The sequence below is a fragment of the Colossoma macropomum genome, unplaced genomic scaffold (assembly GCF_904425465.1).
Source record: "Colossoma macropomum unplaced genomic scaffold, Colossoma_macropomum, whole genome shotgun sequence".
Taxonomy (NCBI): Eukaryota; Metazoa; Chordata; class Actinopteri; order Characiformes; family Serrasalmidae; genus Colossoma; species Colossoma macropomum.
This window is the reverse complement of record NW_023495216.1, coordinates 36686-63044: the sequence shown is the minus strand read 5'-3', so window position 1 is coordinate 63044 and position 26359 is coordinate 36686. Positions and strand designations below refer to the sequence as shown.

Sequence of the window (26359 nt, the reverse complement as noted above, 5' to 3'; positions counted from 1 at the left end):
TAGCATTAGCATTATGTACTGCAATCCGGGTGCCGAAAAAAACTCCTCACACTTACAGTTCAACAAACACACAGTACACAATGACGTAACAAGTAAAACACATTAAACACCATAACACACACACACACACACACATGAATTAGAGAGGTACAGTCGCACTATTTTATTTGCACTATTTTATTTGCATTTACATTATTTGATCAGCAAATGTGCTTTCATCATATCTAAACAGGTCTTTCAATCTTTAATCTTTTAATCCACAAACATTACCCAAATTTTTTAATATTTGCTATTCATATTTAGTCTTTTTTATTTAATATGTCAAAACACACATAATAGTCTATGAATGGAGATCTGCTTCTGTCTCCGTCAGGGGGTTCGTTCAGGGGCTGCACCCTGCATCTCTAAAGCTGCTCTGTGATGATGTCTGTTATAAAAAGTGCTGTACAAATACTGATCATTTGAAATGAACTGATCTGAACTGTCCACAGGACCACTGTGAATGGTGATGGTGCCCATCATGCCAGTCTTGTTCCCAATAAACTGTACAGAATCATTACATTCTTGTGTGGTGCTCTGGCTTTTCTGCATACCCATAATCCCATGTGTGGCCCTGTCATGGTGTAAATGTAACCCAGTAGAAAAAATAGTTCATAAAGTCTCCAGAGCTTAAATAGAAAACAGAACTCGTAAAACAGGCTGCAAACAGGCTATAAACTGAGCTACACTGTGATTATTTGTACTATCAAGCAACAGAAACAGGAAATTGTTTTATTTTGATGTATTTTCTAGTTTTCTGTTTATTTTCCTTTGTTTAATTGTTATTCATTGTTAAACAGTATTAATGCTGAAGCGTTTAAGAAGCCACGTCAATTTCTGTTCTTGTGGTTTGAACAATTACACCAAATGGCCTTTCAACACCCCCTAAGGAGGATATCCTGGCCAGAACACGGTGAGGTATTTACGACAGGATTTAAATGTCCCACTCTGTTCTTTATGACTTTATTGGGGGTGGGGGGTCAGTAGCATAGCATAAAAGCTGTGTGTCTGAGCTGCTGTGTAGATTGGGATGAGACTAAGGCAGGTATACTGAGCGCTCTTCTTTTAATAAAACCACCATTATTTCTGCAGCAACCCCGCTCTCCTCAATCTCTTCCATGGCAAGATCACAGATTTACAACAAAACCAAGAACAACGATTCTGAAAATCGGTTCCTGCTTTATATTATCTTCTATCTTGGGGAGTGAAAGTTTCAGTTGAGCTGGCAAATGCATAGCATTCAACCATGAGTTCACGCAATACTGCCATTCTAGCTTAGCTTCAATTGAGTCTGAACTGTTAGTACTGAGAGTAATGTTTTAAGTGCTTTAATTAAACAAATGTATGTGTTAAAGTCAAAAAAAACTATTGAAACAAATGAGCAGAGTGCTTAACCTTAAGCTAATTGGAGCTGTAAATAGCCATCATTTTTGAGTTTTTGGAGGAACAGTGCCTCCAGCTGGCCGTTAGTGTGAACTGTCAACTCCACAAAAAGGAGTACAGCTGTAGTTTAGACTACATCATTGCTAACATCAGGTTAGGAGCTTTTAAATGTTACATTTTCTTTTGGTTCATCTGGAAGGGCTCAGTACTGTTCTTCAGTAAGGAAATAAGTATGACTCGTTTTATTGCTGAAATATGAGTTTTGTGCATATGAGTCATTGCGTTTATGGTTGAAGTTCATTTTAAAAACTGAATTACTTACTGATTATACCAGTTAAAAGCAATGATGTGCAATCAGGATATCAGTAATTACAAGTGTGATTTGTTAAAAAAGAAAAGAAGGAAAGAGAAACAAACTTCAGTTGAATGACACTGAACACCTATATTGATGCTATTTGACTGAAGACTTGAACATTCAGAACAACTTCTCGAGAGCAACTGAGTGGAATCCAGTTACTGTGAATGTGGCTGAGGATGTAATTCTGTTTTTATTCAGAATCATAGCTGGAATACATTTCATATTTTATACCCAACCTGTGACTCGGGCAGCTCACTGAGCCCACGGTTTATTAATAACTCCTCTCTACAAACATGGACTCTGATCTACCATAAGGTCATTTAAGTGACCAGTTTCACTAACTAGCAGTTTCAGCTACATAAACATCTGATCAGCCTGTTCTGTGTCAGTGTTGAGCCCTGCTCTGCTGAATGAGGGATAATCTACCCAGCTGGCTTTTGCAGTAAACTGTTAATGTACCATTCATATGAAGTTCATGTGAGATTATTACCCCTCTCTGCTTAGCAGGGGGGCTTTGTTCTCTGGCCAACAACCGAGTGTTAAATCCAGAACCACAAGTCTGTGATCACCCAGTTAAGGGCACTGCACCTTTCCTAAAGTGCTTAATGTTCCTGCCTCTTCTGATCATCACAGACCTGAGAAACTACACTTTACTGAAAACACAACGTGTCCAAATCTTACAGTCTTATATTTATAAGCTTGGAGATAAAAATATACTTGAGTGGAGCTGAACCAGTATCTACATTTGTGTGTCTGTGTGTGTATATATACTCAATGAAGAAACAAGTAACACACAGATTAAACACTAACACACACACAAACAAACGTAAAAAGCTGCAATACACTCAATGTTGTTCTCCACATGAGAGATTTGATCATTTGACATATTTGATAAACATTACAGTTTCTGAAAATACTGTTTTCACAGTTCACTGATTTTCAGCTCATTTATTCTGAGACACTGTAGAAGCAAAACAGACCCAGAACACAGTTTCACCATCATTAACACACTAAAACTGGAACATGAGGAACAAAACCTGCAGCTCATTTACAGAATCAATAAACCACAACAGCAGAAACACAAACACATGTTCTGATTTACACTCTGTTCACAATTTACACTCATACGCAAAAGTTTGTGCACCCCTGGTCAAATTCCATGTTGTGTTGATTTTCTGTGTGTAAATAAGTTACACTTCCTCTACAGAGACTCACTTCTGCACACTTAATACACAATTACTGAATTTAACATACTGGAAAACATCAAACTAAATGTGGCCTGTGCAAAAGTTATGGCATGTTTTAGTTTGTGCAGCTGCTGAGTCACTGAATAGTTATAACACTACAACGTTACAATTAGCCTGCGTTTCAACTTACATACAGCTGAACACTGAAACAGGAACACTTTACCTGCATTATTCATGTTTCCATCATAATTAACAGTGTCTTTACCCTCCATCAACACCTCCTACCACTAGCGCTGAATCCACAAGGCCACCAACACTGTGGATGACCCTCCCACCCCTCTGATGGACTCCTCACCCTCCTGTTATCTGGCAGAAGGTACCAGAGTATTCATTCCAGCACCACCAGACTCCGTCTTCTTCATTTATTGTTCTGTATATTTATGGTTTGGTGTATTTATTGCATATTCTGCACTCATTTCACTCTGTCATGTATCTGCACTCTGTGTAGTCCTGTGTTACGTTCTACTGTTGTGTGTTGCACCATGGAGCCCAAAGAAAGACAATTTGTTGCAATGCATACAAGTTACTCTATATTGCCAAAAGTATTCGCTCGTCTGCCTTCACACACATATGAACTTGAGTGAGATCCCATTCTTGATCCATAGGGTTTAATATGATGTCGGCCCACCCTTTGCAGCTATAACAGCTTCAACTCTTCTGGGAAGGCTTTCCACAAGGTTTAGGAGTGTTTATGGGAATTTTTGACCATTCTTCCAGAAGCGCATTTGTGAGGTCAGACACTGATGTTAGAGGAGAAGGCCTGGCTCACAGTCTCCGCTCTAATTCATCCCAAAGGTGTTCTATCAGGTTGAGGTCAGGACTCTGTGCAGGCCAGTCAAGTTCTTCCACACCACTCGCTCATCCATGTCTTTATGGACCTTGCTTTGTGCACTGGTGCTCAGTCATGTTGGAACAGGAAGGGGCCAAACTCCCCAAACTGTTCCCACAAAGTTGGGAGCATGAAATTGTCCAAAATCTCTTGGTGCTGAAGCATTAAGAGCTCCTTTCACTGGAACTAAGGGGCCGAGCCCAACTCCTGAAAAACAACCCCACACCATAATCCCCCCTCCACCAAACTTTACACTTGGCACAATGCAGTCAGACAAGTACCGTCTCCTGGCAACCACTGAACCCAGACTTGTCCATCGGATTGCCAGACAGAGAAGCGTGATTGGTCACTCCAGAGAACACGTCTCCACTGCTCTAGAGTCCAGTGGCGGCGCTTTACACCACTGCATTCAACGCTTTGCATTGCGCTTGGTGATGTAAGGCTTGGATGCAGCTGCTCAGCCATGGAAACCCATTCCATGAAGCTCTCTACACTGTTCTTGAGCTAATCTGAAGGCCACATGAAGTTTGGAGGTCTGTAGCGATTGACTCTGCAGAAAGTTGGCGACCTCTGCGCACTATGCGCCTCAGCATCTGCTGACCCCGCTCTGTCATTTTACGTGGCCGACCACTTCGTGGCTGAGTTGCTGTCGTTCCCAATCGCTTCCACTTTGTTATAATACCACTTCATGCCTTGGTGCTTGGTTTTATACACCTGTGACCATGGAAGTGATTGGAACACCTGAATTCAATAATTTGGATGGGTGAGTGAATACTTTTGGCAATATAGTGTATAACAAGTCAGATTTCAATAGTATACGTTAAATTGTGAATATGTTTGAGAGTTTGGAGAGAAACTCATGTTTTTTTTCTTGTTTTTTGAGTATCAACTTGTTTATTACATTAAGGTTATGAACATGTTTAAGTGTTGGCTAGGCATTGGCAAAAAGCAGCCTGGCACCAAATTGAGCTGTTTTTGGCAAAAAGAAAAAAAATGTGACCACTCTCTCACAGCACTTTCAAAAATCTCTGGACATAACTTCTGTATAACCGGTTTCCACATTTTCCAATACACCAAAATGTTCCAGACATCAGCTGGGATTTATCCTTTTTTCTCTCCCTGAACATTTGTTGTAAAGAGGAACCCCATGTGTAGCAAAACCACTGATGGAAACATTGAAAGATCCATCAAGAGATGGCTCTAGCTTGCACTTTGTTTAATTTGTGGAGGTCTGTATGCAAGTCACCAATTTCACTAAATTGACAGTTGTTTGTGTTTCTACATGTCAATTTTAATTCAAACAAGCTAAATTTGTATGAATAAGAATATATATTTGTGATCATAATTATTAAAATATCTAAAATTTAATCAGTGTTGTCTTTTCTGTTTTAGGATATTGTTGTTGATTGTAGTGGTCAACACTCAGCTCATATTTTGTTGCTTTAAAAGTTTTGTTTTATATGTAATCTATATTTTGGTAGGTGGCCTTCACTAATTCACTTTTGGCATGTAAATGTAAAAGAGACTTCAATTTATTTGGTAATTATTATGAATGTTTATTACGGCTGTCTTCTGGGAAAAGACATGGGAAATGATGGTGCCTCTGCAAGTTCTGGCTCAGTTACGGCCTGTAGTCGGCTCACATTCGGCTGCAGGCATCTGGGCCACTTCAGGCCCGGCAGGCAATGTTGATTCTGGGCCGGATCCGGCAGCCAGATCTGGGCCGGAAAAACTGGGGGAATCCCACCGGATCTGGGCCTGAACTTATTTGCTAGGTGGGTAGTTAGGCAGCTGCCTCCAGAATGGAACACAATATATGTTGATGGGTTAACAAAAACTGCATGTTAGGATGTCAAAAATTGAGGAACATTATTAAAGTCAGACCCTCTTTGTTCCAGAGCGATGCAGAGAAACTTGTCCATGTGTTTGTCATGAGCAGAACTGATTACTGCAATGCTCTTTTACTGGATTTCCCAAGAATGTAACACATCGTCTACAACTCGTACAAAACACAGCAGCACAGATCCTAACAAAAACAAAACAGAGAGATCAGATCAACCCTGTTTGAAAAATCTGCACTACCTGCCTGTAAGTTTCAGAACAGATCTTAAAATTCTTTTATTGGTTTTTAAAGCCCTAAATGGCCACTCGCTTACATCACTGAATGTCTATCACTTTATTTTCCAATACGTGATCTTAGATCAGCAGATTCTGGCCTTCTGCAAACACCCAGTGTAAACTACAGAAACTGAAACGCTTCTGAACTGTGGAACTCATTACCTCTTACAATTAGGCAGTCAAGTTCAGTTCACATTAAAAAAAAACACCTGAAAACATCTTTTTAAACAGGCTTTTACTTAAATACTGTTGTCATTTATTTTATTTTTCCATCATTTTGGTTTTCCTCATTTTGTTCCTTATTTATTTGCAAGCTGTCATTTATTTCATTTACTAGTCATTTTATTTTTTCATCATTTTAGTTTTATTTTCTCTGTTTTTTTCTGCTTTTCTTGTTTCTTTGCTATTATTATTTGATCTTATTTTTTATTGTAAAGCACTTTAAACTTTCTGTATGAAAAGTGCTTTATAAATAAAATGTAATTTTATTGATTATTATGTATGTCCAATTCTGTATGCTGCCATCTGTGGCATACTGCTATGAAGCACACAGCAATGGTATTTTCAACCCCAACATGTGAACACAGGATCAGAAAATACATTTATTGAGTTATTGTTAACAATTTGAATGATTAAATCTTAAATGTACTTGAGTAAAGTACAAATCTTCCAAAATATCCTGTAAGTGCTGCAACAGAGATCACTTCAGTATTTTCCACCCCTGTGTCCTACAAACTGGATCTCTGTCTACACAGGCTCACCCCTATTCATTCTGAGATACGCAAAACCAGCAGTGGTTCCTGGAATTCTAGTGGTTCCATCCGGTATACATTCACAAACTCTCTTTCATCTGTGTGTTTGAGAGAGGGAGAAAGACTAGAAAATGACTGTGTGTGTGATGTGAACCTCCTCAGTGAGAAAGTGGTGATCTTACCTGAGTGTTTCCAGTTTACAGTCTGGACTTTTCAGTCCCACACAGAGCTCCTTCACTCCCGAATCCCTCAGTGCATTCTTACTCAGGTCCAGTTCTCTCAGTGTTGAGTCCTTTGAGCTGAGAACTGAGGCCAGATCTGCACAGCTTTCCTTTGTGAAACTACAACAAATCAGGCTGGGAGAGAAACAATAACATGGTCATTTGTACATGCTACCTCTAGGTGAGGTCATTAGGAAGCATAATATAAAATTTCATAGCTATGCTGACGACACCCGATTATACACCTATCACGCATAACATTATGACCACCTCCTTGTTTCTACGTTCATTGTCCATTTTATCAGCTCCACTTACTATATAGGTGCACTTTGTAGTTCTACAGTTACAGACTGTAGTCCATCTGTTTCTCTGATACTTTGTTAGCCCCCTTTTACCCTGTTCTTCAGTGGTCAGGACCCCCATGGACCCTCACAGAGCAGGTACTATTTGGGTGGTGGATCATTCTCAGCACTGCAGTAACACTGACGTGGTGGTGGTTTGTTAGTGTGTGTTGTGCTGGTCTGAGTGGATCAGACACAGCAGTGCTGCTGGAGTTTTTTTGGCTGATTGGTGTATTTCCATTCCTTCTGATGATCAAGACTCTGTAGACAGACTGACCAGCTGTGTGTCAGATGTTTCTCAGTGGATGTCGCAAAATTTTCTACAATTAAATCATGAAAAAACTGAAATATTGATTGTTGGTACAGAAACTCAGAGAAAGCTGCTTTATGAGAAACTCAGTTATCTAGCTTCATAGACCAAACTGTAAAAATACATAAAAAATACAGAACATCTTCCGTAAAATACAGGAAAAGTGAAGAGACTCTTTCTGCTGTTCTGCTTCTCAACTGTGGAGCTCAGTTTAGATTTAAAGCTCAGAGCTCACTTTTAATAAACATCTAAAAATGAATCTCTTTAACTCAGCATTTAATGAAAACTCTACGTTTTGTGGTATTTATTTTTTATTTGATCTGTGTCATTTTCTTCTGATTCTTAATTAATACTTACAATTTCTTGTATAACTGTTTTATCACCGTCTGCCACAGGAATTAAAAGTGCTATATAAACATTATTGTTATTATTATTATTATTATTAGTGGCAGTACTATAATTGTTATTATTATTATTGTTATTATTAATATTATTACTATTATTATTAACACACTCAACATTCAAAATGAGCCTAGTGTGTCTGAATATGCAGAGTACATGAAAATTCCCTGATGTACTATTTCAGAACAAATAATGATGTATATGACCAGAGTGCACTGTACTCTCCCATGATTCCACTGGAGCTCAAAAGCTGATCGTGTCTGAAGGACAGTCATTTAACAACAGGGTAAATAGCTTTAGTACCTTCAACAACAAACATACATTTTTGTGAATAACACTAAACAAAAACAATGAATAATTAATAATAACTAATAATGTTAATAATACTTTTACTAGCTGTTAGAACACGGCTAACAACGACTAGATGTATTTCTTTCACCCACAAACTACAAACCCATTTGCATACAGGTAAAACTGCTGGCAACCAGAGGTAAATACAAACAGATCTTCTTTGGTCAGCAGTGTTAATAAGCTGAGATTATTTAAATTATGTTCTTGCTAACTACAGGTCAGTGAACCCTTCTAAAGTTGATTTAAGACATCAATTTGTCCTGAGACAGAGATTTTGAGAGGAAAGCATGGTCCCTTACAAGTGGTATGAGAGTGGTATTCCTGTGGCACTGCCAAACTGTGGTGGTAGATTCTTACACAAGTGGCAAAACCCAGTTTATAAACAGTTTACCCTACCTTAAAACGTTTAAACTCATTTGCGTTTATCATTTGAGTTCATGGTAACTTTTCATTTATCTATATTGGAAAACGTTACAATCACATCTCGGTCAGTCCCAGTCTTGGTGATTTGCGGTAAACACGCCATGATTAATACAATGTTGCTCTTTGCTCGACTTTGAAATGTACAATTGTAACCAGAGACAACAAGGGAGCAACCAAGCTGAAACAACCTTCAACTAATAGGAAATAAATGTACTCAAGTCATTCCTCACTGTCTACATCTGTATTTATTTATTTACCAAAATCAGGGCTGCTCAAATCTAGACAGTGAGGACTTTTTGGCTCACCAGAGAGCAGACACCTTTTATACCTGTATCTACAACTTATTAAAATATCATCTCCAGGTATTTGGATTAAAACACAAAACAGCAGTAGCAGTATATAGATTTCATCATACAAAACTATATAATAAATAAATTGACACACTTTGCAAAATAATTCTGGAAACTATTTTAAGAGGTTGCACTTTTCAGCTGTGTAATTACATTAAAAACAGCACAGTTCATTCAGTAGAAACAAGAGAGAGGCAGGTAAATAGAGAACTGGCAGGACTTCCAGACCAATTAAAACAGGGCGAGGCTGGCGCAGGGTATGTCTGATGCTCGACACACTCTAGCATACTAAGTTACCTTTTAAAGCAAGATGCGACCATGCAAGCTGTTTACAGTAACATTTACATCATTAACATGAGCAGTTTTATCGTGTTTATTCATCAAGTGTAAAACTTCAGCCAAACAGTCTGAAACATTCTTCACTAAGACGATGTTATGCTTTGTTCAGCCTCCCAAAACGAGGATATTTCAGCTCATAACTGACTGGATTGGGTGGAATGAGGACTTGAAGGGTCAGAATCTGCTTTTAAAAGGTGAGTAGTGACAAAATGAGATTGAACAATCTCACAAACAGCTACCTGGACTAAGACTTTTTCTGTATTTGTGCGGCAGTTTGCAGAGTGAAGTCAGTAATGTAAGGTCAGCTTAAGTAGTTAGCTCAGCTTGCTTATTGGTTTAGGTCATGTGGTTGTGTCAAAAGTCATATAGCATCCACTCCCAGCAGCGCACTGTAAGACTGATTGCTCAGCTTCAGAGCTGTATACAGCTGTCTCATCTCAGCAGTGCAGGCAGACGAAGCTAATAAGGTTTGGAGTACAGCAGGTGAGATGTTAGGTTTGTGTGTCTATTCACAAACACATTATCCTCTGCTGAAATAACAGGTCAGTCGTGGTCATCAGGCTCACTGTGAGTAACTTCACCAAACGCCATTTATCCCCAGTAAACACAGAGCAGGAATTAAACCACAGAGGGGTTGTTTTTGGTGTTTTGCTGGGCAGCTGTGGCCGTCAGACTGAAGGCTCTGTAACACCTGATTCACACATGCTGCCTCTGCATGGCGAGTGATGAGGCAGTGTGAGCGCTACAGCTCGGACGCGCTGGCCTTTCATACATACAGCGTTTGTGCTATGGAGCGGAGCAGCGTGAAGGTTATACAGTCACATACCCAGCTGTCACTGTGTCTTAAGATGTCTTGACAGTATTTATAAGATGTCTTGAGACATTTTCTTATGCCAAGACATCTCAAGAACGTCTTAAGACGTATGAGTGAAGACACTGTCTTTGTCTTGAGACATGAAAGTTAACGTCTTAAGACAAAGAAGTAATTATTTTGTGTGTCTTGAAGACGAGGCATGACTTAAGACATCACTTTGTCTTAAGACACAGGGATGTTGTGTCTTAAGACAGTTCAGTTGATTACAAAAGGTCCTGTGGTATGAGTGTGGTATTCCTGTGATACTGCCAAACTGAAAATTACTACTGAGGATTACCAGGATTACCACAGCCACTGCCTAATGTACAATATAATGAGAATATAACTATATAAGAGAGAATATAAGTATGTCCTCAAGAAACAGTCTGCTGTAATCTTATGGTTTTTGTGTGATATTACTGAAAGAACATTCACTGAGGTTTTACTTGCTGTACTTTCGTGATTTTTTTTTTGTATGTTTTGTTTTTTGATTATTGCAGAAATGTGTTTACAGTGGCAAAATAGCAAAAGAAAAAATCAATTCTTAAACCATTAACCTTAAAATGTTTAAACTCATTTCCTTATATCATTGAAGTTCATGGTAGAATAACTTTTAATTTGTAACATTTACCAAAGGAGATAATCACAGTCAGTCACAGCCTTTTGCTCATTTGCAGAAAACATGCTATGATTAACACAACATTGATCTATTTTCAAATGTACAACTGTAACCAGAGACAACAAGCTAGGAACCAAGATAAAACAACTTTGAACTATAGGAAGTAAATGTACTTAACAGCTAACCTGGGTACTTTAGAGATCTCATACCACCTAAATTAATGCAAAAAAAGCCCTTGGTTCACTCACTTCAACATCTACACTTCTGTTTATTCTCTTAAGCAGATCAGGGCTGCCCAAAGTTAGACTTTTAATTTGTATAACTTTCAAAATGATTATCTCCAGTATTTGGAAAACACGAACAATAATAAACAAATGTGTTTGAGTAGTAATATAAAGACCTATATTGTTTCACCACGTAAAATTACATAATAAACAGATTTTTGTTTAAATGTCCAACTTCATACTTCGACTTTAATATATTAAGACATGGCCTCCAGTGATGCTGTATGATAATGCTGCACAGCTGTCTTATGTATTTCAAGGGTTTGCAGTTTTCTATTCTGTGTCTAGATTAAAAAAACAAACAAACAAACAAAAACAAAACAGCACAGTTCATTCAGTAGAGCAGAGAGATGCAAACCAGAAAAAAAAAGCTCTATGGGAGGACAAACAAAAGACTGGCGGGAGTTTAGACCAATCAGAGCGCGGGACTCCGCCACTTGGACGTTCGGTTTTGAAGTGCGAGTGCTCTCCGCTGTTCCTCCTTTTAAAGCCAAACGCGGCCGTTAAAATGGTTTACAGTGAGTGACTCAGTCACGTCGTTAACGCGGTCAGTTTATCGAGATTGTTTAGCGTGTTTTAGTTTTGTTTGAGTGTTAAACCTCGATAAGACAGTCTCTTACACGCCTTACTAAGACAGCGCCGCCTGCCGGGTGACGTTTTCAGCTCCCAAAAACGAGCATTTTCAGCTGCGTAGTTAGCTAACTAGCTGACTGGACCGAGTGGAGTGGCGACTGCAATGGTCAGAATCTGCTTTTAAAAGGTGAGTAGTACCGCCCAGCTTCAGCTCTGTACAGCTGTCTCACCCAGCAGCGCCCTGTAACCATACCGCCCAGCTTCAGCTCTGTACAGCTGTCTCACCCAGCAGCACACTGTAAACATACCGCCCAGCTTCAGCTCTGTACAGCCGTCTCACCCAGCAGCACACTGTAAACATACCGCCCAGCTTCAGCTCTGTACAGCCGTCTCACCCAGCAGCGCGCTGTTACCATACCGCCCAGCTTCAGCTCTGTACAGCTGTCTCACCCAGCAGAGCACTGTAAACATACCGCCCAGCTTCAGCTCTGTACAGCTGTCTCACCCAGCAGCGCACTGTAAACATACCGCCCAGCTTCAGCTCTGTACAGCTGTCTCACCCAGCAGCGCACTGTAAACATACCGCCCAGCTTCAGCTCTGTACAGCTGTCTCACCCACCAGCGCACTGTAACCATACCGTCCAGCTTCAGCTCTGTACAGCTGTCTCACCCACCAGCGCACTGTAACCATACCGTCCAGCTTCAGCTCTGTACAGCTGTCTCACCCAGCAGCGCACTGTAAACATACCGCCCAGCTTCAGCTCTGTACAGCTGTCTCACCCAGCAGCGCACTGTAAACATACCGCCCAGCTTCAGCTCTGTACAGCTGTCTCACCCACCAGCGCACTGTAACCATACCGCCCAGCTTCAGCTCTGTACAGCTGTCTCACCCACCAGCGCACTGTAACCATACCGCCCAGCTTCAGCTCTGTACAGCCGTCTCACCCAGCAGCGCACTGTAAACATACCGCCCAGCTTCAGCTCTGTACAGCTGTCTCACCCAGCAGAGCACTGTAACCATCCCGCCCAGCTTCAGCTCTGTACAGCTGTCTCACCCAGCAGCGCACTGTAACCATACCGCCCAGCTTCAGCTCTGTACAGCTGTCTCACCCAGCAGCGCACTGTAACCATACCGCCCAGCTTCAGCTCTGTACAGCTGTCTCACCCAGCAGCGCACTGTAACCACACCGCCCAGCTTCAGCTCTGTACAGCCGTCTCACCCAGCAGCGCACTGTAAACATACCGCCCAGCTTCAGCTCTGTACAGCTGTCTCACCCAGCAGCGCACTGTAAACATACCGCCCAGCTTCAGCTCTGTACAGCTGTCTCACCCAGCAGCGCACTGTAAACATACCGCCCAGCTTCAGCTCTGTACAGCTGTCTCACCCAGCAGCGCACTGTAAACATACCGCCCAGCTTCACATCTGTACAGCTGTCTAATCCCAGCAGCGCACTGTAACCATACCGCCCAGCTTCAGCTCTGTACAGCTGTCTCACCCAGCAGAGCACTGTAACCATACCGCCCAGCTTCAGCTCTGTACAGCTGTCTCACCCAGCAGCGCACTGTAAACATACCGCCCAGCTTCAGCTCTGTAAAGCTGTCTCACCCACCAGCGCACTGTAACCATACCGCCCAGCTTCAGCGCTGTACAGCTGTCTCACCCAGCAGCGCACTGTAAACATACCGCCCAGCTTCAGCTCTGTACAGCTGTCTCACCCACCAGCGCACTGTAACCATACCGCCCAGCTTCAGCTCTGTACAGCCGTCTCACCCAGCAGCGCACTGTAAACATACCGCCCAGCTTCAGCTCTGTACAGCTGTCTCACCCACCAGGGCACTGTAACCATACCGCCCAGCTTCAGCTCTGTACAGCTGTCTCACCCAGCAGCACACTGTAAACATACCGCCCAGCTTCAGCTCTGTACAGCTGTCTCACCCAGCAGCGCACTGTAAACATACCGCCCAGCTTCACATCTGTAAAGCTGTCTAATCCCAGCAGCGCACTGTAACCATCCCGCCCAGCTTCAGCTCTGTACAGCTGTCTCACCCAGCAGAGCACTGTAACCATCCCGCCCAGCTTCAGCTCTGTACAGCTGTCTCACCCAGCAGCGCACTGTAAACATACCGCCCAGCTTCAGCTCTGTACAGCTGTCTCACCCAGCAGCGCACTGTAAACATACCGCCCAGCTTCAGCTCTGTACAGCTGTCTCACCCAGCAGCGCACTGTGAACATACCGCCAAGCTTCAGCTCTGTACAGCTGTCTCACCCACCAGCGCACTGTAACCATACCGCCCAGCTTCAGCTCTGTACAACCGTCTCACCCAGCAGCGCACTGTAAACATACCGCCCAGCTTCAGCTCTGTACAGCTGTCTCACCCAGCAGAGCACTGTAACCATCCCGCCCAGCTTCAGCTCTGTACAGCTGTCTCACCCACCAGCGCACTGTAAACATACCGCCCAGCTTTACATCTGTACAGCTGTCTAATCCCAGCAGCGCACTGTAACCATACCGCCCAGCTTCAGCTCTGTACAGCTGTCTCACCCAGCAGCGCACTGTAAACATACCGCCCAGCTTTACATCTGTACAGCTGTCTCACCCAGCAGCGCACTGTAAACATACCGCCCAGCTTTACATCTGTACAGCTGTCTCACCCAGCAGCGCACTGTAAACATACCGCCCAGCTTCAGCTCTGTACAGCTGTCTCACCCAGCAGAGCACTGTAACCATCCCGCCCAGCTTCAGCTCTGTACAGCTGTCTCATCCAGCAGCGCACTGTAACCATACCGCCCAGCTTCAGCTCTGTACAGCTGTCTCACCCAGCAGTGCACTGTAACCATACCGCCCAGCTTCAGCTCTGTACAGCTGTCTCATCCAGCAGCGCACTGTAACCATACCGCCCAGCTTCAGCTCTGTACAGCTGTCTCACCCAGCAGTGCACTGTAACCATACCGCCCAGCTTCAGCTCTGTACAGCTGTCTCACCCAGCAGCGCACTGTAAACATACCGCCCAGCTTCAGCTCTGTACAGCCGTCTCACCCAGCAGCGCACTGTAACCATACCGCCCAGCTTCAGCTCTGTACAGCTGTCTCACCCAGCAGCGCACTGTAACCATACCGCCCAGCTTCAGCTCTGTACAGCTGTCTCACCCAGCAGCGCACTGTAAACATACCGCCAAGCTTCAGCTCTGTACAGCTGTCTCACCCAGCAGCGCACTGTAAACATACCGCCCAGCTTCAGCTCTGTACAGCTGTCTCACCCAGCAGCGCACTGTAAACATACCGCCCAGCTTTACATCTGTACAGCTGTCTAATCCCAGCAGCGCACTGTAACCATACCGCCCAGCTTCAGCTCTGTACAGCTGTCTCACCCAGCAGAGCACTGTAACCATCCCGCCCAGCTTCAGCTCTGTACAGCTGTCTCATCCAGCAGCGCACTGTAACCATACCGCCCAGCTTCAGCTCTGTACAGCTGTCTCACCCAGCAGTGCACTGTAACCATACCGCCCAGCTTCAGCTCTGTACAGCTGTCTCACCCAGCAGCGCACTGTAAACATACCGCCCAGCTTCAGCTCTGTACAGCTGTCTCACCCAGCAGCGCACTGTAAACATACCGCCCAGCTTCAGCTCTGTACAGCTGTCTCACCCAGCAGCGCACTGTAAACATACCGCCCAGCTTCAGCTCTGTACAGCCGTCTCACCCAGCAGCGCACTGTAACCATACCGCCCAGCTTCAGCTCTGTACAGCTGTCTCACCCACCAGCGCACTGTAACCATACCGCCCAGCTTCAGCTCTGTACAGCTGTCTCACCCAGCAGCGCACTGTAAACATACCGCCCAGCTTCAGCTCTGTACAGCTGTCTCACCCAGCAGTGCACTGTAAACATACCGCCCAGCTTCAGCTCTGTACAGCTGTCTCACCCAGCAGAGCACTGTAAACATACCGCCCAGCTTCAGCTCTGTACAGCTGTCTCACCCAGCAGCGCACTGTAAACATACCGCCCAGCTTCAGCTCTGTACAGCTGTCTCATCCAGCAGCGCACTGTAACCATACCGCCCAGCTTCAGCTCTGTACAGCTGTCTCACCCAGCAGCGCACTGTAAACATACCGCCCAGCTTTACATCTGTACAGCTGTCTAATCCCAGCAGCGCACTGTAACCATACCGCCCAGCTTCAGCTCTGTACAGCTGTCTCACCCAGCAGAGCACTGTAACCATCCCGCCCAGCTTCAGCTCTGTACAGCTGTCTCATCCAGCAGCGCACTGTAACCATACCGCCCAGCTTCAGCTCTGTACAGCTGTCTCACCCAGCAGTGCACTGTAACCATACCGCCCAGCTTCAGCTCTGTACAGCTGTCTCACCCAGCAGCGCACTGTAAACATACCGCCCAGCTTCAGCTCTGTACAGCTGTCTCACCCAGCAGCGCACTGTAAACATACCGCCCAGCTTCACATCTGTACAGCCGTCTCACCCAGCAGTGAAGCCATGGCCAACAGGGCGGCAGAGAGAGAGAGAGAGAGAGAGAGAGAGAGAGAAAGAGGAAAAAAAAGAAAAAAAAATTGTTTTGAGCTGTTGTGTTGGCTGTGTGTTGCATGGGTGTTTGCTGCTGTTTTGTATTTGATAGACTGTGTGTCAATAGTGTCTCTGTTCATTGTGACTGTGCCGGAAGGGGGTAAACGCCATTTTCTTTGTATATACCTTTTTTCTCCTGTTTATCATTTTAAGTTAGGGAGTTAGGTTAGTTGTCTGTCTTTTGTTTGATTTTGGTTTGATTAGGCTAGTTAGATTTGTGGGTGGAGTTAGAGTGGGTTTCGTTTGTTATTTTGGCCTGGCTTACCCCTGGAGAGATGGCTTGTTTCTTTGTAAATAGTTGTAAATAATTGTAAATACACTTTGAACTGGGCAATACCTTGTGTGGTTTATCATACACCCCACTGTACTACCATTTTCTGGCCTTATACCCTTAGGCAGGAACATAACAACTGCAAGTCTCAGAGCCCTACAATTTATAGCATACAGCATGTGGTAAACATGCTCTAATAGAGTTTAGCTCTTATTAATAATCATTTCATGTAATAGTTCTCTGTGAGAGAGATTAGAGACATTGAACTCTTCAAACGTCTGGTTCTTGTCACTGCCACTGTGAACAACTCTGACTTTCCACAATGGAACATTTTGTATCAAACTACTTTCATCACTTAATGATGAAATTGTGCTTAAAAATGGTGGAATTCTCCTTTAACACAGCTTTTAACAGATACAGATATCAGTACTAAGCTCACATCTGCCTCAACTGCAAATGATCATTTCTGTTACGTGTTGACTGAGGCATGTTAGAGGATGAAAACAATAGAATTGTGAATTATCTAATCAACTTTGTTGTTTTCAATCCTTCCAAAGGAACATCCTCTCTTTGGGCCTCATCCAGTATGGTGGCAGTCCATATCATTCTCAACACTCAACTGTGCTCTTACCCAAGTGGCCTCATCCTGATGCTTCTTTCATCACACTGAACATCACTGTCTGAACATCAGCTATGCGTGTCAGCTGGGTGCCACACTGGAGTTCATGCATAGGTATTATTTAAAGCCTTGTCACATTTCTTTGTGCACTAAATGCCTGAGTTGATTTTAGACGAGTAAACGTATGTATACTGTACATTATATTCTACTTATAAAGGGAATATATAATGCTTTCCCTTTTATTTACTGTGTTATGTAGCTTTTTGTGCATGTAAGATACAAAGCTGAAAGTATATGCCAGAGGGAGAAACTCTCTCCCACAGAAACCACTTTTCTCAGCTGCCTGAGGGCTGGAGTTCCCCAGCCCTTTTCCTTTGTTACAAGATGATGTAATCCCATAACACAATCCTTACTGCCCACCTACCAGCAAGCTTGCCATGCCCTCACACAATGCAACGCAACGCATCTACCGGAGCCCGTGTATTGGCGGAACCGCTCTGGCGCTTGATCAGTCAGAGCCAAGTGAGCGAGCTGACTAATCTGAGCATACTGGGCTCATCAGGAAGGAGGGGCTTAAAGACACTGGAGCTCTAGCAGAGCGTTTCAGACAGAGGGTGAGTAAACAATTACAGTATGAGAAAAATAATGTGTTTCTGGAACACTGAAGTATGTAAATGTATTATAGTCGACCCCAAAAATAAAATCATGAACATTACGGAAATTAGCATAACAGGTCCCCTTTAAATTCAGCCTGCTTGTGTACGCAGATCCAAAAGTGATTTCAAATTTATTGTCTTAAAATTGATTTTTTAACAGATGCATTTTCCTCATATCTCTGACAAAGAAGACCAACACTGAGAAAAAACAGAGGAAGAAGTGATGGGCTGTGAATCTGACAGCTCTCTCACTCATCACGGATTTAACTCTGAAAGGAGAGATCGGCAACATTAGCAGTGTGATATCAGTAATGTTAGTGTTCAGGCATTACGGCATGGACATATGCACACTGAGTTATCTGTGTCCTGTTTCCTGTGTCCACATATGTCCACATAAAATGTCCACAGCTTGGCTCTATTCCAGCTCCCAGCACATCTGAGCCTGGTGTTAAGTGTTTGACAGCTGATCATTATCTGGCTCAGGTATGTTATGAGTGCTGCTGGGGTTCAGACCTCTGTATTACTCTGTTGGTCAGTTTTTCTTTTTAGTCCATATTAATTTGTCTTAAAATTGTTTCCCATCATTTATAATTGTTCATAGTACTATATTGCTAATAACTTTAGCATAACTTATATACGGAATAACAGCAGACCTTAAAATCAGATTCATTGGTTTGTGGAACTGTATTTATTGCAGTATATTTCAAATTTCTACACAAAGTCAGTTAACATGTTTTTCTCCGTCTGTAGAACATATCAAGTGTGATGACGCTATTGCACTATGCATATACACAGTTGTAAAAACAATAAACAATAACTGTAATCTATATTTTTTGAAAGCTATGTGGGTGCTTTTTCCTGGGCTATGCTTTGGATTGCAGAGTAAATTATTTGAATGTAGAAGTATTCTGAATTTTTAACAGATTAACAAGGAAATACAAAACTGTAAAATAGTGATTTTCCATACCCCTTTAAATTACATTACTGTAATTTATGAATACTTATTATTGTTCTTTGTTCTCCTTATTATTATTATTTTAAAAGTTGATAAAGTGATACCTTCATTAAAAAATGAAGCAACTGTAAAATAGTCATTGTAAAAAATGTATTTTTAACACATTTTTAAAACATTAAGGGTTAATTACTATAAAAAGGTATTTAAAAGAACTGAATTAGATTTTAAATTTTTGCAGCAACGCTGTATTACAAAATAGTTGCATAAGAGTCTTCCCTCATACTACCACCATGTTGAAGGCATGGTCTGAACTCACAAATAGATTTTCACTGATTCCATAAGCTTTTCTAATGCAACTGAAACATTTAAAGGGGAATTCCACATTTTGTACACCTGATTCTGCCATTGCGATGTAAACAAAGTCATTTAGTGGTTTCATATAAAATGGCTTATTGTAGAGAAAGTTACAGACTGGGAACCATGTGCCTATTATTATTATTATTATTATTACTTTTGTTGTTAAATTTGTTCTGAAATGTATAAATGTAGTATGTACTAATGTATGTAATGTTTGTATATTTATAAAATAATATACAATATATATATATATATATATATATATATGTATAGATATATAATATATATATATATATAAATAAGTGATACCATTATGCATCCTACATAGAACAAACAAATTAAATAATGAAACATTAATTACTATAAATAATGTTGCATCTTGAGACATCTTGGGATGTTATTATTGCCAAGACATCTTAAGATCCGTGTCTATAGACATGTCTTAAAGACATGTCTTCATTTGTTAAGACATGCCTCAAGATGTCCTAAGACATCTTCATAATGTGTCTTTAGACATGTCTTAAGACGTCCCAAGACATGGTAATGGCTGGGTATGCATTCCTTTTTCCAGATGGATGAAGGGTCACATTAGTCACTCTGCTCAATAAAAATATAATTTATAAAAGTGCACATATATTTGTTTATCCTGTACAGCATTCTGACTGATCAGGCAAAAGTTCCAAGCCTAGACCGGGAAATCTGTCCATCAACACAGCATATTTAACTAGTATTTTGTCATGAATTACAATCACGTTTAAGTTTTTATACGACATTGTGTTATCTTCATAGATTTTTATGGCTTATGTCAGTGCATTTTGCTGTCCAATGGGTGAAAGCCCTGACCAGTTAACATCGATGCTGAACTGAAAATCAAGGCTTTCTGCGTCGTTCCCACCACGTAGGTAAGAACAGAATATACACAGAGCAGTTCTGCTGTTTAAGAACATGTTATGAATCTGATGTAGACTTTTTCTTAGGAACTTTCTCAAGAACACATTTAAGAACAAACTTAGGAAGAGACCGGTTAATGAGGTCCAATGTTTTTAAACTGAATGTCTCTTTTTGTTGTTAATATTATTAATAATCAAGAAACAAATGTTTGGTTTTTGCCCATATTGACACTAGTGAGTGAGTGAGCAGTGGAGGAGAAAGACATGGAAGCACTAAGGACATCCTCCTCATCTAAGAAATACATTTGAGTTTAGAGAAACCCAGCAGCAGCTTGGAACAGAAAAACAGTCCTGACATAAAAGTCCAACCCAAGACCTTCAACACCACAGACGTTTAGAGCTTTGAAAAGTACAGAGCTTTTTAATCCACAGTGTCTTCACCTGTAATTGTCCAAAATAAAGAATGTCCTGACTGCAGCAGCAGTGTGATAGACGATATCCACACTGCCTTAAAAAACACGGAAAAAGTCCAAAAGAGCTCCTGAAGCCCACAGTTTAGTTTTTACCAACATACAGAGTCTGTGGTCATGATATGCTTTGAATCATCTTACTAATACAATAATGACCAATAAATGTGGCACCATAACTCTGTCTGAACAACTTTTAATTCAGAAAATAAAAACAAGGTATGCATGCTACAGAATACGTCAGATCTGAAGATGCTGTTCTGTGGACCAGTAAAACCACATTAGGCCATATTGGTAGGAGGGTGCCAGTATTCTTGGCCATTAGGGCTGTGTTCAAAATATCAATACGGTAATATCACCATAACTGTATCAATATTTATAAATGTACTTCTACACAGTGCATTTATGTGTAATATTGCATTCAAGTCTGAGAGTGCTACAGTTTAAAGCACACAGCGTGTGGTAACCACAGTGTTCAGCTCTTATTAATAATCACTTTGTGTAATAAGTTTCTGTGAGGTAGATTTTCAGGTGTCTGGTTTTCACCACCACTGTGAGCATTTCTGAATAGAACATTTCACATCAAACCACTCTGAATGACTCTGTTTACATCTGAATGACTACATTGTGCAGAGAAGTGTTGGAATTCCCCTTTAATTAGATTTTTAACAGTAATAAGCTCTCACTTCCTTCAACTCTGCAGCAAATCATCACGTCTGTCCTGTGTCAGAGAACTAAGACAACAGAATTACGTGTTGTTTTCAACCCTTCAAAAGGAACATCCTCTCTTTTGGTCTTGTTCAATAAGGTGCCAGATCACCGTCAACACTCAGCTGTGCTCTTACCCAAGTGGCCTCATCCTGACGCTTCTCTTACTGCACTGAACATCAGTTATGCAGATGAACCGAGTGCTACACTGGAGTTCATGCAGAGTCTGATTTAAAGCCGTATCTCTTTTATTTACCAAATATACTAAATGCTTCAGTCTTCAGTTAATTCTAGGCAACCATAAATATATACACTGTAAATTAAATTCAAGCTGTATGTATGCAGAACAAAAAGTCATTTCAAATGTGTTGTGTTAATATGGATTTGTCAACAGATGCATCTTCCTCATAACTTTGACAAAGAAAATGACGGGCTTTGAATCTGCCAGCTCTCACTCATCATGGATTTGAGTTTAAATGGAGAGGACAGTGACAGCAGCAGTGTGATACCAGTAATGACACTGTTCAGACGTTATGACATGGACATATGCACGTCAAGTGATCTGTGAATCTGTGATGCTGCGGTTCAGACCTCCATGTTATACTGATACTGTTTTTCTTCTTTAGTTTATATGAATTTGACTGAAAATTTATAATTTATATATCCATCCATCCATCATCTAAACCGCTTATCCTTCTGGGTCGCGGTGGGGTGCTGGAGCCTATCCCAGCTGTCATTGGGCGGAAGGCAGGATACACCCTGGACAGGTCGCCAGTCCATCGCAGGGATAATTTATATATACATTTATAATTGTGCACAGCCCAACACTGCTGATAACTACAGTATATTCCAAATTTCTACACCAAACCAGTTTCTTTCTGTCTGTAGAACATAAATCAAGTGTGACAACACTACTATACTGCTATGCTGTGCACAGTTGTAAATGATAAAGAAACAAAAAGTTAAAAAATCTATGGATTTAAAAGGTGTATCCTACCTTCTGCCCAATGACCACAGAGATAGGCTTCAGCTCCCCCCATGACCCAGAAGGATAAGCGGCGTAGAAAATGTGTGTAGGAAACCATGACAATTATTATTACAGTAATAATGTATTTTTTGCCTTCAGACTTCTGGGTGTTGAATGTCATTTTCAAAGAAATGACTACTAAATAAAAAATGATGAAACACATGAAGTTCATGCTGCGTAGGTGTTTATGAGCTCAGCATCTGATTACAGATTAAGATATTTGAAGGCAGTAGTTTTCTGTTGACAGGTCTGCAGCCTTTCCTCTTATCATTTTTATGTATTTTATTATTATTGGTAAATCAAGGTTACTGCACTAAAAACATTAAAACTGCATCTTTTTACTGAAAATGTTTCAGACAATTAAGCAGTGGTTGCTGTATTATTACAGCCATAAATTATAAAATGATTATTAACAAAGTAATGCAAAACAATAGTATTTTTCATTTTTCTCTAAACATATAAACATATAAAATATTACTACTATAAATGTTGAACAAAATTACAAGTAATAAGTTCAATGAAAATACAGAAAAATTGTAAATTGTAAAAAAAAATAATTGTATTTAATAACGGTAAATACTGTAAAAAGGCTTTTAAAAGCACCGAATTTGATTGTTTTTAATTTTGCAGCAACGCTATATTAGAAAATAAGTAATATGCATTGTACATGTTGAGACATCTTAGGAGATTATAACGGTCATGACATCTTAAGACTCTGTAGACAGACATGCCTTATAGACATCACAGATTACGGCCTCAAGATGTTTTAATATGTCTTTAAAAATGTATCTTTAGACGAGTCTTAAGATGTCTCAAGACACACAAGACACTGTCTGTTCTCACAGCCGGTAGTGCTGGTATATCGGTCTGCAGGCCTGTCACATGAGTCATCATCATGATGATCTCCATGGACAATCCACACCTCATCCACACCAACAGACTCACTCTGATCTTACAGCACCTTTAATCTAAAAAATCTATACTTACACGTACAGATTGACATCTTGTATAATCTGGAAGATTTCCATGTCAATATTCTGTCCCCTGTGAACCTGCATCTCATTTATCTACTTCAGACTAACTGAATATATGTGTATATATTCAAAGTCTGTGTATATATATATATATATATATATATATATATATATATATATATATATATATATATATATATATATATATATAAATATTCCACAGTCAACTGTCAGTGGTATTATAACAAAGTGGAAGGAACTCAGCGAAGTGGTAGGCCAAGTAGAATGACAGAGCGGGGTCAGTGGATGCTGAGGCGCATAGTGCGCAGAGGTCACCAACTTTCTGCAGAGTCAATCGCTACAGACCTCCAAACTTCATGTGGCCTTCAGATTAGCTCAAGAACAGTGTAGAGAGCTTCATGGAATGGGTTTCCATGGCTGAGCAGCTGCATCCAAGCCTTACGTCACCAAGCGCAATGCAAAGCGTTGAATGCAGTGGTGTAAAGCGCCGCCACTGGACTCTAGAGCAGTGGAGATGTGTTCTCTGGAGTGATGCATCACTCTTCTCCGTCGGGCAATCCGATGGACGAGTCTGGGTCTGGCGGTTGCCAGGAGACGGTACTTGTCTGACTGCATTGTGCCAAGTGTAAAATTTGATGGGGGGGATTATGGTGTGGGGTTGTGTTTCAGGAGTTGGGCTCGGCCCCTTAGTTCCAGTGAAAAGAAACTCTTAATGTTTCAGCACCAAGAGATTTTGGACAATTTCATGCTCCCAACTTTGTGGGAACAGTTTGGGGAGTTTGGCCCCTTCCTGTTCCAACATGACTGCACACCAGTGCACAAAGCAAGGTCCATAAAGACACAGATGAGCGAGTTTGGTGTGGAAGAACTTGACTGGCCTGCACAGAGTCCTGACCTCAACCCGATAGAACACCTTTGGGATGAATTAGAGCGGAGACTGTGAGCCAGGCCTTCTCGTCCAACATCAGTGTCTGACCTCACAAATGCGCTTCTGGAAGAATGGTCAAAAATTCCTAACGCTTGTGGAAAGCCTTCCCAGAAGAGTTGAAGCTGTTATAGCTGCAAAGAATGGGCCGACATCATATTAAACCCTATGGATCAAGAATGGGATCTCACTCAACTTCATATGCGTGTGAAGGCAGACGAGCGAATACTTTTGGAAATATAGTGATATATATATATATACATAGTACTTTAATTTTATAAGGGGGACTAGATTTTCACTCACCTTGCACCTGTGTAAATGAGATGTGACAATAAACGTGATTTGATTTAATTTGATATAGTGCAATCCAAAAATGTGACGATGTGCATTGTGAAAATAGATGTCACGTCTTGTTTATAAGTTGAAATGCTCGTGAAATCAAAACTCTTGGTGGCTCCAGCATCATACCGACAACATTGTGAAGGTTCTGAAATCTTTGAAAACAGCCACCACTGTGCTGTCCAACTAACAGAAACACACAGTGTTTAGGTGAGTTTGGTATGGAAGAGCTTGACTGGCCTGCACAGATAGAGAACATGTTAGAGAAAATATACATGTAAAAATGTAAATGGATATCTGCACATGTGCCAGATAGTATAGTTCATTTTTACATTCATTACTTGTAGCTCGGCTGAAGCTACATTTGTGCCTTTCTGCATGTGAAACCCGGACTATGTTTGGCTTAAGACATGTCCTTCTGTCTCTACTATGACCCAGACTGAGAAGGAAACAGGAAAGATGGGAGCGAGGGCCACAGATGGAAACCCCCAAAATGACTTGCTGGACACAGAAGATCTGTTGGGGACTGTTGTAGTGAACTAACAGCAATTTTAAACATATGATCTCAGTGTTTTTTTTTAATTGAAAGGACTAAAGACTTTTCCTTTGTTTAAAAATATATACAAAACTATGCATTATTTTGCATTGTTTACCTTTCAGAAAAAACAATGTCTTTCATAATTTCTCTGTTCATATTTTGTTTAAAGCTCGAGCAATGAGCTGCTGGCAAAAAAACCCTCTGGCTGCAACCCTTTTTCAAAAGTAGTGTCTATGAACCAGTTAGTGATCATTTTGTGAAATTCCTCATGATTTTTGAAACAAATAAAAAGAGTTTTTTAAAATTCCAGAGATCTCAATCTATTCACCAAACTATTTCAATCACAACTTCCTCCCAGCCAAAAATGACAAGACATTTTTACACTGGAAAGAAAATAGAGGTTTTTTAAATCAGAGGCTTGTATAAAGAGTCCTTTACACCATTTGAGCAGCTGAAGTCATTATAATTCACAAATTCCCACTTCTTTCATTAATTACAGACTTTGTGAAACCTTGGTTTACAAATCTTGAGCACAGGCTTTGTCAACTCATACAGCAGCCTCGATTCAAAACAGCTGATTTCACATTTTGTCTCCCTGGTCTCTAAGCACTCTGCACTGCCTCAGGTAATCTTAAAGCAGCAAGGAATACAGACATTAATACAGAACTCAAGAGGAGTGGGAGGTACACACAAAATTCATACATGTTACATCAATGCAAGGCTTAAATTAATTCACTTCAACATTTTTCAGACTTCAGTATTCAAAGGTAAACTGAATAAAATCTGTCCCTCAATCTCCTCAGTCTGTGACAGATATAAGTGAGCACACTGGCACACAGGCTCTGATTCAGTTCTCATGTCTGCAGGTTTTGGACAAACATATTTGGATTTTATTGAAAAGGGTATGATAGACAGATTCCCTGATGTGAGACTGGCTGTTTTTGGCCATTCAGATGCTTCCCACACATTATCCAGGTGTGAATAACTGGCTCTTGGCCTCCCCATCCAGCTTTCAGAGACAGTTGGATGAAATGGTTTCTGCTTTACTACTAGAAATGATCTGTTACTGTAAAACATGACTAAGTAGACATTTATTCCAGTTCCAGCTTTTGCTGTTTTGGACTGCTGTTCTGGCATCAACAGTCTCCTGCAGATCAACCACATCTCAAGGTTGATCCTGAAATAAAAAACTGTTAATGACACCAGTGTGATCCCTATTAGGGACTATACACTGACTAAGACAACTCCA

At 41.1% G+C, this 26359-nt stretch overlaps 1 protein-coding gene across 1 annotated transcript in view; it reads right to left on the bottom strand.

Moving 5' to 3' along the window:
- Positions 1–5770: 5770 nt before the first annotated feature.
- Positions 5771–26359, bottom strand: part of LOC118801189 (ribonuclease inhibitor-like) — a 54847-nt gene continuing 34258 nt past the window's right edge. Inside the window, exons 5-6 of the mRNA XM_036561362.1 lie at positions 6909–7082; positions 5771–5882 (exon numbers count right to left, since the gene is read on the bottom strand). Coding sequence (XP_036417255.1) covers positions 5786–5882; positions 6909–7082 — 271 coding nt within the window. The 3' untranslated portion in view covers positions 5771–5785. The remainder of the gene's footprint in view (positions 5883–6908; positions 7083–26359) is intronic.